This window comes from Liolophura sinensis, chromosome 1 (assembly GCF_032854445.1).
Source record: "Liolophura sinensis isolate JHLJ2023 chromosome 1, CUHK_Ljap_v2, whole genome shotgun sequence".
In the NCBI taxonomy this organism is placed as follows: Eukaryota; Metazoa; Mollusca; class Polyplacophora; order Chitonida; family Chitonidae; genus Liolophura; species Liolophura sinensis.
In genome coordinates this window covers 38,892,224-38,909,023 of record NC_088295.1, presented here as the reverse complement: position 1 = coordinate 38,909,023, position 16,800 = coordinate 38,892,224, and the positions used below count along the sequence as shown (strand labels likewise).

Below are 16,800 nucleotides of genomic sequence, written 5' to 3'. Positions count from 1 at the left end.
CCAAGCATTTATCAAGTCCATTGCCTATCTGTAAAATTGTATACACCTGTAAGTTTACAGCATCTGCAATTAAGCCAGGTGTAAGTAAAACTAGCAGCCTACGGATGAGTGGTAAAGGACAGTGGGTATAAAGGGCCTGAGGTGAGGGGGATCAAGGAACAGGTAGGCAAGATTACAGATTAGGTTTCCCCTTACCAAGTGAACCTGATCAGGGCAGAAATTCAAGGGCAGAATCTGCGGCTGTGGTCCCTTGGCTGACATTGTCACAGTGTGTAGTGCTTGCCTGTGTTTGTGCACTATTTATACCTTGTTCCTTACAAGAGGTGGGCATCAGGCTGTCTGTCCAGTGCTGGTCAGACAGGTTCACAGGTTAACAGAGTAGTCTGACTGGACATAACAACTCAGTGGCATGTTAGTCCTGCAAATGTTTAAATAGGAGTGACCCTTGATCTTCAAATGGACACAGCCTGCCTGGAGAGGTTTTATAATAGCTGTCAATGATCATTCAAAGCTGTATGTATATGAGCCGTTAGTACAGCTTCTGTGTGTATTTGTACATGTATGTATATATGTATATACAGTTGCATATTATACTTCTTCAGTCTCTGACCACAATGTGGAAAACATGTGTTGTAGATGCATGCCAAAAGAAATTCTAGTGGCCTTGTTTTCTGTCAAACAGTATAGTACTGACCTACTTTGTGATTTTTTGCTTTAATCACTCTTTATGTTTGGCCCAGTTATTTGATCTTACCTGCAGGTTTGATTAGAGAGTCATTGTGTTTTTTGTATCTTGAGATCATCATGTTATTTTTTGATTATTTTTGTTTTGTAGTCTCTTGTCCTTATGCTCTGAGCTGTCTGTATGACAATGGCTATGAGAAAGGTCCCCGCTGTGAGAAGCTTGGCTGTAAAAATTTAGCCCAGCAGGCCATTGTTTGTGCACTGGATTAGAGTTGTGTCCATGTTAAAGGAAGCACACTTGTATATGTACTTTTCAGGTTTGCACAGGAGGTGTACGGAAGACTGGTCAGTTGAAGGCGACATCTGATTTGACCCTGGATGAAATTGGCAAATTCATGAATGCGGGGTTAGCCTGACTGCTTAAGAACTAAGTGACATTTTGGAGACGGCTAGTTAATTTGGAACAGAGCTGTGCAATTAATGGTTAGGAGTTTTCGGAACAAGTCCAAATCATATTGAATTCTTGATTTGCACTTGATTTGTTAATAGTCTCTGATAATTGCTAGAAAAGTGATATCACAGGATTTACCTTTTACTAGGGATATTTGCCATCGTGAGAACAGATTGACTGTCTTACTCAAGCATTCAACGGTGTGACCATATGACCACTGGATAATTCTGCTGGGTCATCGCTTTGGACACGGACACGGGTAGTGTTAACACGTGGACCAGTGGACCAGTGGACCAGTGGACATGTACCTGCACTTGACATAGGGCTAATTGAAAAGCTAATTAATTAACAGTTAGAGATGACCACTGTGGCCACAGGACAGTGTGGCAACATGGCGACGAGAAGTCATGATTCAGAGGAGAGTGATACTGAGGAGGATGGGTTCGGCATGAAGATACGTGAACGTGCAGGTAAGATTAGAATTTATTGTGTTTTTAGCAGATTTGTCCTTGCTTCCTCTACAACAAGAATACATGTATAATACTCTAAGATGAAGGATTTTGATTCTCTTGTCTTTATTGCTGTTACTGGTATACAGAAGAGCTACTTCAACCCTGAACTAAATGACAATAACTGGCACAAATTTACATGTTGTTTATTGAGTGGCTTAAATGCATGCATATATGTTATTGTCCAGGTATACTCACTTGTGGATGCCATTGAGATTAGATATTCATGTAAAGGAAGATATGAGGGAACATAGGAACATGTCCTTGTGCAGTAAGCTCAGTTGCAATTCACACATATACATGCAGATGTACATAATTTCTATTATATACCAAGCCTCTGTTAATTTCATAACTATCATTTTTATGCTGGCATGCACACCATTATTATGACTTTAAGGTAATGTTAATTGTAGGTTTTATATTTCATCCTTCAGACAAGCCAAGCGTAGACAACAATTATGTACCAGGCACATCATTCATGTTTTTACGGACATGCATTTCAGATGTACATTCAGTATATAGTGCATGTCACACGTATACAGCTCTATATGAACCTGTACACATGAACTATGTAATCAATATAATATTGCTGGAAAATGAGTTATAAATAACTCGGAGATATGACAGGTCCTGGGGTGTGGGTGTTAAAATTCCCCAGTCTCCGACCCTGGTACAGGTCAACTGCCCATGCCTGTCAGAGAATATAGGACAAGCCCCGTGAAATATTCCCAGATGTTGTCACAGGAATAAAATGCACAGGAAAACCTTATTATGTATGCGAGACAACCTGGGCAGGGTATTTATCATGTTTATTTGGGGGTTACTGGCAGGATGTGATATTGTGGCTGTAGAACAACTGGTGCATGTGTTTTAATAAATTAGATTCCATCATGGTCCCTACCTTTGTTGATTGTAAATGTTGGTGAATGTACATGTAACTCTTTTATTGTTTATAAGGGTATGGTTAAAAAAAACAGTATAATTGTCAAGATTGTTTTGTTTTCCAAAAAATTATAGCTATTTGGTTTATCTAGCAATAAAATGAGCACAGACTGCTTGAGTGATGTTAAGGAGATGTGATTTGATGTTACTATGAAAAACCTTTGCTGACAGGCATCAAGTCAGTGGTAATTTAACACCTGTACTAATGCATGTTAACATAAAGCTTGATTTTTGGATACATATACTGCAGGTGTATTTTCATAGCAATGAAGTTTAGTTTTTCTTTAGCTAAGGTAGCCTATACATTTATTCATGATCCATAATTGATGCTATCAAAGGAGGATAAATGTTCTACAATATACATCCTATTTGATGGGTACAAGTCAAACCATGATCACATGTATCACCAGCATGGTATTACCTAGGTGTACTTCATACGACATCGTTTATCCATAGCTCTTTTCAAATCCGAAACAGAACATGGGGTTTTCTGCACTGTTAACTTGCCAGTAGCAACAGTGGTGTTTTTTTTTTTTACACCACAGTTAAAAATACAACCTTTGAAGTAACCAACATTTATGCATGCCTGGCCAATATTTCTTTGATTTTGATATTGATAGTTTGGCGTCATTTCCCCCAATTATGATTACACAGGGCTACATTTCTCCAGACCACCCATGTTAAACAATGTGTTATCTGTGGGGTAGAATATAATGTTTAAGTGGTGACATTTAACTCAGAGGAAGTCATTACCAACACTGACTGAGGGGTTGCTGGCTCTGATATTTTGTTACTCAACATGAACCGTGACATTACCCACTTCCTCATCCCTAATAGACTTGTTTACTCAAATGTAAACATTGCCAACTGTAGTATTTACTTTGTTGTAAGATCAGTCCAGCCCCTGTGGCTCTTCAGTTTTAGGAGTCTTAACACTGATTTAGGCATCCCCCCCCCCCCCCAGAATATAGGGATATTAAACCATCATATTTTGTGTGAAGCTGACAGTCATGGTTTGACAATTTTGGGTCAGACATCTTTTGGGGGAATTTCAGACTTTTAATATTCTTGTGCCCAAGATGATTTTTTTATTCCTTTTTAAACATGCACGATTGTATTTGATTTATACAGTAGAATTTATTTAATGACCATAATCTATGGAGATAAACATCTCCACTAAATACATGTAACTTTATGTTAAACTTTGTCAAAAAGCGAGCACGGTGGGAAATTGTTTGATATTAATGATTGACCTCAGTAACACAGTTACGCTTTGTTGGCTCCTCTCAGAAGGCGTATCATTTGTTGGGTATCACATGAAGTGCTATTGTTGAGGCAAGCAGTAGATTGCAAAAACAGATAAGTTCTTAACTGAGTCAAGGGTGACTGGTAATGGTGTTATTTCGTGGCCTTTGTAGCTAATTTTTGTTCTAAAGAAAGAGCCACTTTTGACCTGATTATTGTAAATTACAAGGTAAATAAAAATACATGTATGGAGGACAAGATTTATGTTGACGGGTAACATTAGATAATACACTTGTTTATTGTATAGGTACATGTATATCCCAAGATGTTTTAAACCGACTCTGATAGACACCTAAGATCTTAAAAGAGGAAGTTGTAACTTCCTCGCTTGGCGTTTAGCATGAAGGGGATAGTGCAACGACTGGATGACCCGTATCAGTATAATGGCTTGGGTGGCTCACATGCCTGTGGTAAGTCGTCTCGGTGAAACAACACTGGATGAAAGAGTGGTGGAAATCTGTCCTACACCAAAAAGGCATATTACATGCACTCTGAGGACCCCTTCATCGTCATGTGACTCATGACATTTTACACAAGTACCTTTACATATTCGATTGACTTTTACAGAAAGCAACAAGTACATCGATATATTCATTGGCATGCATGATTAACCTAGTCTCTTCTGATTAAACCTTTTATTAAAAATTAATTTGTCTATTTCTTTTTTGCATGTACATCTTTCATCAATTGTACATATAAGGGGTATTGCTTAGGTGAAGTTTTCCACATTTAATATAATTTAATGGAATTGGTTTAGAAATGCTCATTTTATTAAATTAAGTTCTCAGAGTTTGTTGTGCATTTTAGGTAGCTTTTGATAGGATGTGGTGGAGGTTAGCCTGAATTACTTCAGTCCAGATCGACACCTGTGTTTTTATAAATGCATTAGCATCAGTACAGACACCTGAACGAGGTTAATTACATGTACCTTTGATGTAGGTCAGCTACGTTACTTCTTACCTGCACACAAATGTTGTCTTAGCAGATTACTACTGCTCTCTGGTGAATTCAGATAGCTCCAGGCATTTGGTTGTCATCCCAGTCCATCTGTAGGTTACCCATTACTAGATGTAGACATGAGGTGATGACCTTACCTACTGTATCAGTCCTATATGTGGCATTTGACTCTGTCAAACAAAGCTGTCTGTGTTGATCATTGACACAGGCTGGACAACAAATACCTGAGGATTGGCACCACAGATTCCATCATGTGATCAATGAAATTCCTCTTTGTCACTCCTGAATATCTGTATTGTCTCCGTATAAAAGTCTTTCTTACAAGGTGATGTCATTAGTTTTTATTTACACATTTATAAATTTATAGATTGCTTTCCATGATCTTTTGGGGATAATTGTTTTTGGAATTATTGTAATCCAAATTTTTCTGACGCCTGTATTTCACCTAATTTTTGCATGTGACACATTTTGCATGATTCCTATTGATTCTTCCACCTTTAATACATGGTTACCACGGGTGTTTTTGTGCAGCTTGAATTACTTGTTATCAGAACAATTTAAGTGTTGGCATCAAATGTATCACTTCAAGGCCATAGTGTACTTCTGACAGTACATTTTAACATACCAAATTTTAGATGAAATATGGTTTGTAAAATTAAGTTTTGGCGTTTTTTTAAATTTTAATTTTTTGAATCTGTTCTGATTTTAATGCATACTCCGGGAGAAATTCAATCATTCCTGGAGTGTGTGTATATATGTGTACAATAATGAAGGTTATTTTTTGAAGTCCAGCTTTTGCTGACACACTGAAGTGGTATTATATTGATATTTTGTTTTTAATACTGAACTCTCGTCCATAGAAGGGGCAGTGACTCAGTAGCCTCTCACGAATGCTGTGGCTGTGAGTCCATGCTGTCTTCCTCACCTTGTGTGGGAAGGCCTGCCAACCTGCCGATGGTCTTGGGATTTCGAGAGCTTGGTTTCCTCTCACCATAAAACCGGCTGCTGTGGTGTAAGTGAAATATTCTTGAGTATGGTGTCAAACAACTGTCAAATAAATAAATATATATGTAGAAGGTTTCTCTACACATCAACTAGATGGCTGTTCCTGCTTCAGCTGAGTACAGTGATTTAAGTATGACAGAGTGATTATACTCGAAAGAAATTATTATTTACATATTTAGATGGCAATATGATTCTCTTGATCAAGGGACAATATTTGAAATGAACTTGCATGTTTAGGGTCATGGAAATATGCCTGATGTATTTATAGTATATACATAACACATTTTTGTGCGTCCATAAAAAAGTGTTGACAAGATTAACTGGTTTGATTTGTTGAGTTTTTGCCTACAAAAAAGGAATCGTTCATCTTTGAAGTGGTTTAAGTTTGGCTCATAGGTCAACATAGCATCAAAGAACATGTCAGATATGGTTGTTTTTTTTTTCTGTGACAGTTGTTGCCATTGCTTTGGGTGATGCGGTAATAGAAACAGTTTAATCCCTAGAAGAAAATACGTTATCTGCATGATTTATAATATGTCGTACGTGTTAGTAACACATGTCAAAGCATGGGTTACAGAAATTAGGCACTTGCCATACCGCATTAGTGTTTCACATCCCTCATTTTATTTGAGTCACGCCAATTGCTGTAGTTATCTGATTTTTGTAATGTTCATGTGGGGTTTCTTCAGCAGTATATGATATTATCAGAGAAGCTGACTCTGCGCACAGTTAACCGGGCTCATATTCTGATTATAGTTTTATTTCAAGTTTTGTAGATGTTTATGGTAATTACAGCTATAAATCAAATTTATCATATGAAAACAGTGAAGAGTTTCCATTTTGGGAATGCAGTACTTGTAGGGTAATAATGGTCATGTGAAATCTCTCTTGCCAACCTAAATTTTCTGTAAAATGTTTACGATGTGAACAGGAGTGTGATAATAGCCTTGTGCATACCTCTTTCAGCTCTCTCTGTTTCTCAGATAGTGTCACCTGGCATGATATCTCACACAGGTTTGTTTGGGTACTACTACATTTGTCATACTTCCGTACGTGGCAAGGTCTGCTAGTAACCTGCAGATGGTGGTGAGTTCCCCCCCCCGCTGGGCTCTGCTCGGTTTCCTCCTACCATAAGGCTGGCCGCCGTCGTATAAGTGAAATATTCTTGAGTACGGCGTAAAACACCAGTCCTATAAATAAATAAATAGATTCGTTATATGTTGGCTATTTATTATTTTTATGGATCCATAAAAATAGGCCTGCCACATACATTAAATCAATAAATCACTCTCAATCTACCGGGAAATGTTAAGGTAGCTCAGGTTTTGTCATAGTAAGAATAGTTTTCTTGAGAAGTTGAGGTATTTCAATTGTCCCAAGGTCAAATGGCAGATTCTTATGTTGGACTTCAGGTCATTTGCTATTTATCTGAATGTGGAATAAGCCAATCTATAAATCAGTCTCTAGTGATTTGAATGATTTGTCTTTTTGGATGTTTTACTTGTGTCCACCTGAACATACTCAGTGTACTTGATAAGTGGACAAACTACAATATATGCTCATCAAGTTTTACAGCAAACAGACACTTGTGTTGCTAGGTAGTTTGTGGGGACATATTATACGGCAGCTTGGTATGTGTAAAGAATCCATACCTCTGTAGGAATTTTCAGAGACCGTCTAGTTTTTACGATCGAGGCGCAGCCGTATCAGTTACAGAATGCTTTGATCTGTAGTCTTACTAAGGCTTGTGGCTACTTATGTACTGCATTACAATTTACTCCTTTTAAGTACAATTTACTGCTTTTTAGTTACTTACATCAAACATTATATAATCAAGCGTTTAATAGTTTTGGCCACGGTATTATGTCCTGTAAAGACATAGAGCTTTCAGGGACTAATTAGGCTTGTTAACACCAGGACTCTAGGTAACAGATGGTAATGATCAGGCTCTAATGGGCTACATCTAAATCAACGCCCTGGACATTAAGGTGGCTAAGCAAGCAGATCAGTAGAGCTTAGTAACAGCAGTATTAATTACCCTTAATATCTAGGCCAACAGAGGCCCCAGGCAAATTGAATTCCTACCTCTTTAGGTGTGTGACAAGGAGCTCCGCTTGGCCCCTGCCTGTTATATTGACCAAACTCAGTCAAGTGTGTATCCATTGGACCGCACACTCGTATCTCAGGTGTAAACTGTATGGATTACCTCCCTTTATTGCACGACCTTATCAATTAGACTTTCATAAAATGCGGCCATGCATAGATGATAGACATGTACACAAAAGAGCAGCTTAACTTGGTAGCTGTATATTGAGCTGAATGGTTTTGAATCTTTCATGTGTGTGTAAAAATGCTTTGCTGAAAAAAGTAGTTTTTTTCCTGAAGATTTCACCAGTTGCAATAAATTGCTAGAATTTGCTGCAAGTAACTGATCAGTTCCTATCATTTTAAACATGATTTCTTGTTGAACACTCATAATATAATTAAGATGTTTTTTTATATAGATTAAAATATACTGGTTAAGTAATTCACACAATCAAAGGCTTCATCTTTTTAATTCTGAACGAACAACATTGCTTTGAATAGATTAAACGAGGCACTTATTTTAATCAGACTGGCTTTCGCTTTGATCAGTTGTATGCTCACAGATTAATGACAGACGCATACATGCATTTGATGCCAGCGTGAAAGGCTCTTAAATAAGACTCTAATTATGCAGAGTTTGAAAAGATTACTGACTGGAGTTAAAAGAACACTTAACATTGTTGAACAATTGTTCTGCCCTTGTGGCAAACTTCAAGAAGACTCCTATTGAGTTATAAAACTGACTGACTTAACAGAGTCGACAGTTTCATCACTTTTTTCCATGATAGATCCCTTAACGTGAACTCTGGAATTCTGCTGGTATGGAGGAGGCCTTGCATTATTACAAAAGGCATGTAATGACTTTTTAATAACAGCTTTATTTATGCTTCTTTGCGTGCTCGACACTCCCTTGGAATTTTACACCTCATTGGATATTTGTATAGAAATCAGATAGGATTTTGTTAGGCAATAAATGAAGAAGTGAGAATATGTGGAAAAGTCAACTAGATGAAATGTTATATGTTAGTAGTTTGGATTCATATGCTTCAGTAACACTATATACAGTGGACATCGTAGTTGTAATGGACATTTGGTAAAGGGTGTGGAAACATTTGTTTAGTACCTGCAGATGCTAACATTTAATTTCAGTAGGCTTTCTGAAATCACCATTCTTATTTTAACAGAGGGAGTGGGCAAAGTTGTACTGCAGTCAAAACAATCTGAAAGGACTGGACAGGTGGTTAGAAATGAGAACTGATGAATACATTGTATTCCAAAGGGTAATAATACTATAGTCACACTCTCCTCAAATGTTCGAGGCTGCATTACTGTGTTTTGTGGGTGGCAGGTAGAAGTGTCACTGAAGGAAATATTTTTGAAATCATTTTCTTTTGTTTAGATTTCTCCTGCACATCCACCAGCTGGGTGGAAGTCTTCAGTAGTCAGTAATACTAGGTCATGTGAGAAGTACATAATCGTGTTATCTGTCAGTTCCCTTAAATGTAAGATTTCTCAAGGGGTTGATGGGAGAAGTATGGGATTGCGTGTCTAGGCACCATTGACATTAAACAAGCCTTTTATCTCAATGTGATAAACTGGGTCAGTTTTAGTCTGCAGGAATATGAAAGCTTGTAAACCATAAGCAGGCAGATTTTTGGAATCCCAGCCTGGTGATAACATACATGTACATGTTTGTGCAGAACTTCACACCTGGTCCTATTCTAATCCTCAAAGAGGATGAAAACCCTTCAGATTTGATTGAAATTTCCTCTAAGAGACCTTATGGTTATGAACTTGTAGTGGTTATGTTTGTGTATATTGCTGTGCATTTCTAATATCACTTATATCTACATTTAATATTTACCTACATGTGTATCTACATGGAGGTCCATGTCTATGTGTTGACACACGCACTAAGCCCTCTCACTTTGGGGACCACAACATATCTATTTCAGGGACTATTTGTGTCCTGTTAGTAGGACTTTTAAATTACCTCTACCTGTACCTCCTAGGTAACATTATGTGAAGTTAAAAAAGACGTTGACCGCATTCCATTTCTTTAAAGCCTATATAGGCCTACATGTAACAAGAAGTGCAAAATAGTGGAACTTGGCTGTATTAAGTATACCAGATTTTTGTAGGCTACAGTATGTGATGTGCACATTACATGTATGCCAGTAAGAATATACAGTAGATCTGCAAACAGTATGTGGAAGGATTTTGTACAATTTACTTTTAGTAGGAAACTTTAAGGTTAAGGGATTAGAAACACTTAAACAGTTTGTGTAATTCTGTTTTCAAATGTTTTCTATAAATGACAAGATAGAGCATACCACATTCAAAATTGAACTGGAGTTGAAATACTGTAGTCTCTAATTCAGAGAGTGACTTCACCTTTCCATGGGGGATAACTCTAATTGACCCAACACATGTTGGACAGACCCATTATACATATATGTGTTAATAAGTAGTAAAAGCAGCAAAGTATGTTTATATGTTTTGTTATATGTATTAAGTTACCATTATCATACATAAAGCTAATCATTTAATACTTAAATAAAGGATGTACATACTGTTTGGGTTGTCACACACTAGTGATATCCATGTACATCCATTTACAAGCTGATTGTGTTGGGATCATAGTTTTCATAGTCCCTAGTTCTGCCATGAAGGGGCTAACACTAAGCTCAGGCTAATTGATGTGCAAGTTAGTGTATGTTTTCTTTAATGGCTGGTACTTGTTGTAGTTATATGTATAGGTACATATTTTTTTCATATGTAAGGATGCCTTGACCTCAGCCATGTATGTCAGTTTATGATATAGTCATGTGTAATGATGTTTATGGATATACACGTACCATTGATAGTGGTAATAAGAGAGCTATAAAATCAGTTCATCAAAGCAGGTCAGGTCATTAAAAAAGTCATATCTGTATATTGTTCGTTGTTCACATTTGTATTGGTATGGTTCACTATTTTAGAAGCATATCCTCAAAGAGTTATTGTCAAGCCATGATGGTCGACATTTTATGAATTATTTAATAAAGTATCTATTTGACAATTGCATATTGTACATGCTCATGGGAATTCATTGTTATATGGAGCAGTTTGGATTCGTGAAGTAAATATTATAATTGTTAGTTTCCTCTTGCTTATGCCGAGGTGTAGTGGTTTTGTCTAGCTCTGCAGAGGTGCTGTGGTTTCTTCCTGCATATGCCAAGGTGCAATGGTTTCTTCTTGCATATGCCAAACTACAATGGTTTATTCCTACTTATGCCAAGGTGCAATGGTTTCTTACTACTTATGCCAAGGTGCAATGGTTTCTTCCTGCATATGCCAAGGTGCAATGGTTTCTTCTTGCATATGCAAGGTACAATGGTGTCTTTCTGCGTATGCCAAGGTGCAATGGTTTCTTCCTACTTATGCCAAGGTCCAGTGGTTTCTTCATGCTTATGCCAAGGTGCAACGGTTTCTTCCTGCATATGCCAAGGTGCAATGGTTTCTTCTTGCATATGCAAGGTACAATGGTTTCTTCCTGCGTATGCTAAGGTGAAATGGTTTCTTCCTACTTATGCCAAGGTCCAGTGGTTTCTTCATGCTTATGCCAAGGTACAATGGTTTCCTCCAGTTTCTGCCCAATTTCCTACCCTATTAACCTGATCATTATGAACATTTTTTTTAATACAGTGTGTAACACACTATTCAAATAAGGTAATTATAATTATCGTTTGAGGATCGAAAGGAATTTTGTTCCTAGAATTTGGAAATGTGAGCATTTGTGTATTGTGGAAACGTAAGCCAGGCAGTTGAAGAAAATGATTCTCTAGTGGTGCTAACAGATGAACCGATGATTCTCACCACATGCCAGCTTCTGACAAGAGCATTCTTCAAAGTTGTTTGTTAACTTCAAGCTCTCTGCTTGCAGTCTGTACCAAGATTGACTTCCAGTTAGGCAGTGAGCCAAAGCACAGGTAGCTCTATACCAAACAAGTAAATGATGCATTCAGAATGTTAACATTGTAAGCCTGCTACATATACATGTAGGTCTACACTGTAGTTACCTACGGGAATGAAGACCTACACAAGAATAACTTAAAGTTTGTTTGATTGTTGAAAGACAGATTGTGGGAATGGCAAATTCTGAAAGTAGACTAGCTTACATGTCTGTTTGCTTATGAATTCTAGATTGTGAATTTATTAATTTTGACCTGTTGTAACGTATTTTCAGAAAATTAGACTTTGCAGAAAGAAACAAAACACGGAATAAGTTTACTCGTCATCCTAGCAGATATAATGTATGCATGTGAGGATCTCTGGTTTAGGATCATTTACACCAATACATCATGAACTGTGATTTCTTGTATGTTTGGATTTGCACTTCTCCTGATATTTGTATGTTGAGTCTGTCATGCATGTATTAAGGAAAAGCGTTATGATGTGATTTTCTCCAGCAATAAAATGGAGTGAAATAATCTCAACAAACGTCATGGGTGAAAGGTCATTCCAATAAATAAATAGACAGGGCTTCAGTCAGTTCATCAGTCAACAGTCTGACTGGAGGTCTTTGTTGTTTTGTATGTGATAACCGTTATTGTGTAAAATGTCAGGCAGAGTATGGGTTATGTAATACCTACAGACTCAGCTGTGGGGTTTCTAGTACCTGGAGGTAGTAACAGACTTTTCAGGTCATACCGACAACTGCTGATGGCGATTGGCAGAACATTACCAGGCTTGTCTTGAAGTGTAGGGTGACATTTTAAATGCAGGTGTCAAAACAGCGGATGTGAGTAAGAGATAACGTATCTAGAAGGGAAACCGGTGCATTGTGTGGCTATTGTAATGTGGATGATGGAGGAATACAGTTAGATGTCTAAAAGTATTTGGGAGGCAAAAGAAGGTTGCATGGAACTGTTCAAGTACACAAGAAGAAGAGGATTTTGCTTAGTTCAGGTCTACGGAAAAATGATAAGTGTTAATTGAGGTCCAAAGAAGAAATAATTGTGTGTATTGAACTGTCTTTTTGAATGACAGATTTATGGAAGTCTATTTGACTGAAGAAGCAGAGTGTTTGAGTCATCATTTCAACAGAACACGATATATAAGAGGAGTTCAAGAAACAGGAAATTGGATGTGATTTTGGCTATGTTTGGAATGTAGGCATTTCCTATGAGTTGATGGAGAACTTTTCCTGAGGATTACAAGTTTTGGCGTCAAATTTCACATGGAATTAAGTACTTGTACGTGTTGCACTGTAAGTCTCAATAGCAAATGTGCGGAAAGGAAAAAAAAAATTCAGTGCATTATTGTACTATATTATGTCTTGGTAAAGAAAAATAACTACTGTCAATGTTAATTCTTTTCAGAATCTTCATTTTGTTGATTTTGGTACAAATCCCAGCAAATGAGCTAGAAATTTGGTTGGAGACACACAGCCAGACTTTGGCTGCAGGCTAAACACTTGCAAGTAATTTGTTAAAGACTGTGAAAGTGAGGTGTGTTAAGGTCATCAAGCTGTTGGGTAATGACTGAGACTAACAGGCTGTCCTGGGAATGCTGAGACCTAGCTGGTATCTGTCAGGATAATCTAGCTGCTGGAGACATTCCCCCAGGGATAGAGTGACAGTGGAAGGGTGTCAGGTCCACAAACCACATAGAAAACACCCTTTCTGTGTAGCTTCCCAAAACCGATCTAATGGCTACTGAAATATTGGACATCTTGGAGATTCCTGGACTTGGATGACAGAATAAAAGATAAGCAGGAGGATATGTTAAATGTTCAAGAGCTCTAGTCCTGACTGCATAAGTCAACTACCAAGGTGTGTGGGATGTCATGAACTTGTCTGGAAGAATTGATTGACAGTGTATTTTCATAAAGTTTAGACTTTAGGCATACTGGATTTCTGAAAGATACCAGTGCTAGTGGTGAGATTTTTTTATGGTTATCTATACCGGATATATAGCCTTTCAGTGACATCTTGGATAACCTGGTCTTCGGTTTGTGCTGAAATGCTGGGTGTGTTGCATGTCATTATAAAATAATATGATAGGTTTGTCTCTTAACAGCTGCCAGGAATCTTGAGCATTTCATAAATTGTAAATCTTCAGTTTTGGTGACATTGTATTTGTGTTGGAAAGAATAGATGAAATCATCTACAGACACAGAGCTGCTGCAGATTTCTTTACATGTATGCAGTTTCCCAATTGTCTAATAGTGTTTGACAGTTTGTGGTAAAGTTATATATATGTTTGTCTTAACAGTGTATAAACCAAGCGAAATCTGTTTTACTTTGTAATCCTTTGTAAGGTGTTGTCTAACTGTATGAGAAAAATAATCTTGTTTTGATCATGTGTTACCCATTTCCTAGGGACTGTACCTGTTTCCTAAGTTCGTCACAAAGTATTTCTTCTGTGGTTTGAAAGTTCCAGAAATATTTTGCAATCATTTTACAGTGTTCATGTTATCAGTCAGTAATCTGATAACCTCAAGTGATTAAAGATACAGATTAAGTTGACAATTTCTACACCTAATGTAATAATGTAATGTGTACCACAAAATTTCTTGACATGATTAGACACTTTAACCTAGCCAGAAATCAAATATTTCAAGTGGAGTGAACTACTGGTTTGCCAGTTTGCATGGTTGTATAACTTGAGTCAGAGTTTGAATTGAAGTATTTGGTTTGGTTCATGTTTGACTGGCATCTGCTTATTCCTGGCAGTCTTGAAAGGCCCGCGGAGTGTCTTAACATGTAATGTCTTAACATATAATGACCTATAACTCAAGGGTCAAGTCAAAACATCAAAGATATTGTCCTGATGTTACTGCTACTGATTCTGATGAACTGTTCAGGAAGTGTTTGATCTGCTCAAGGCACTTGTTACATGTAATGCCAAATTCTGAAGCCTTCATGTTACATAAGTTGAGTGCTGGAATCAAACAGAAATAGAGTCTGTTGTGTTGTGGAGAAGGCTTAGGAGAGTTTCTTTCATCTGCCCCCTCCCCACAGGCCCATGCTGGATGTCTCAGTCAGACATTTATCCACCCATGTCAGACTGCTGGGGCATGTTGTGTAGACTAGACTGGTAACTTGATCTGAGAGGCCACAGTGCATTGGTACAGGCTGTGCTAAATCCATATTGTACTGGCCTTTCTGTAATCTGCCCCTTCTCTAAACCTTCTTAAACTAGAGCTCAGCCTGACCACTAGGCCTGCTGTCCATTATACTGATCAGTCTACCTTGACCACTGCTGGGTTAAGACACTCAAAGGTGTTTGGACACCCACAAAACTGTATGTTGCTCTTTGGAACAGAACTTTGTTGGGGAGTATCTTCATCATTTGAAGTGGCTATTTACAAATAGGTGTCTTTGTTCTATAATAAGCATTTCTTCTGCTCTCTCTCTGCATCCCTGTTTGATATGGGCAAGGTCATGGCCTGCTGTTAATTGGATTTCGCCAGCCAATACACCCATCAGCCCTTGGGAAGATTAATGTGGAATTGCAGTGCAAAGTATAGGGACAAGATGCAGCGTGGATCAAGGCGAAATCTGTGTGGAGCTTGAATATATGGTTCTGATGAGGACGAAGGAAGTGGAGGATGCAATAATTCACCTGACTCCACCGTGGCGCTATTTTGGTTTGGCCAAGTGCTTACGTGCTGGGACCTGTGATGATCCTGGGTGAGTTGCCTGTCTGGGATAGATTCACTCCTCACCGATAAACATACAGGATTGTTTTAATTCTGGCGGATAAAAGAGGCAGTGCTCTCAGTGACTACACAGGTCTTCACGCCTTGCCGTCTTTTGGCAGATTGGTGTGCGTACAGCCCAGTACGACCCAGGTCTAACTCCACCAGGTTTCAAGACAACCTCTTTTTCCCTCACATCTAAAGTGATGATTTAACAACAACCCAGGAAGCAGTGCTTGCAGACACACCTGTAAATCATGTGTAAAGGTTTATATATCATCTCCAGATTTCTCCATCATTTCCTGTGAGAAGTTCAAAAGCTGTCTGATTTTTTTTGACACGCATCTCGGAATTGTGTATTTATTCGTCCTGATGCTGTGAAACTGTCAGCGACGACAGCCATGTCGCTAAGCTCATCATTGGAAGATGATGTATTTGAGGATTTCAAAGAGGAAGCTGAGTGTAAGTAAATATGGTTTTTTGTGACAGCATGTAATTACTTTTTATCTGTTTGAATTGATTTTCTTGTAGGAGCCTGTTAATATGTCAGATTTCTTTAACATCCACATATCCTGTGACAGATATATTAATGGGGTAACTTTGACTTGTCATATTGTCTTTAATTCCCTTCAGTCAGAGAATTACATCCTTTAAGGGTAGGTGCATTCCGAGTTTCATGAAGTACATATAGTTGGAATTCAGTGAATTCTGTGGACAGTTAGGAAGTTAGGAAGTTGAAGACGATTTGCTCTAATTTCAAATCCTGCTGGAATCTTTATATGTAATAACTATTTACACATGTCTCTCTCAGCTTTTGTCAGTGGCCATAGATTTGCATGTAACCATTGGCGACCATATTCTTTACATATGTTTTTGGCTGAGAAATTGGTTGTTCATTGTCCCACGTGGAAAGGAGACATTGTTTTTTATTGACCAAAGAGTACAAATGCGGTATTTTGATTGTGAGGCCGGTCACAAAAGGCATACATTTAGATTCAGTCCCTCTATCAACAGACAAGCACTTAAGAAGACTATAGCATTTGGATGTTTACAGTATAAGATTTGACTTCAGGATCAGCATGGTTCTAGCCTTGATCTCAGACAAGCCCCAGCTCCTAGGTTCACTTATCTGCAGAAAGGTGTCAAAGACCAATAAAATGTGGGTAGCACCTGTT

At 38.0% G+C, this 16,800-nt stretch overlaps 1 protein-coding gene across 1 annotated transcript in view; it reads left to right on the top strand.

Moving 5' to 3' along the window:
- The first annotated feature begins 498 nt into the window (after positions 1–498).
- LOC135482149 (utrophin-like) overlaps positions 499–16,800 on the top strand; it is a 64,835-nt gene continuing 48,533 nt past the window's right edge. Inside the window, exons 1-2 of the mRNA XM_064762006.1 lie at positions 499–559; positions 1,002–1,605. Of these exons, the coding sequence (XP_064618076.1) occupies positions 1,494–1,605 (112 nt within the window). The 5' untranslated portion in view covers positions 499–559; positions 1,002–1,493. The remainder of the gene's footprint in view (positions 560–1,001; positions 1,606–16,800) is intronic.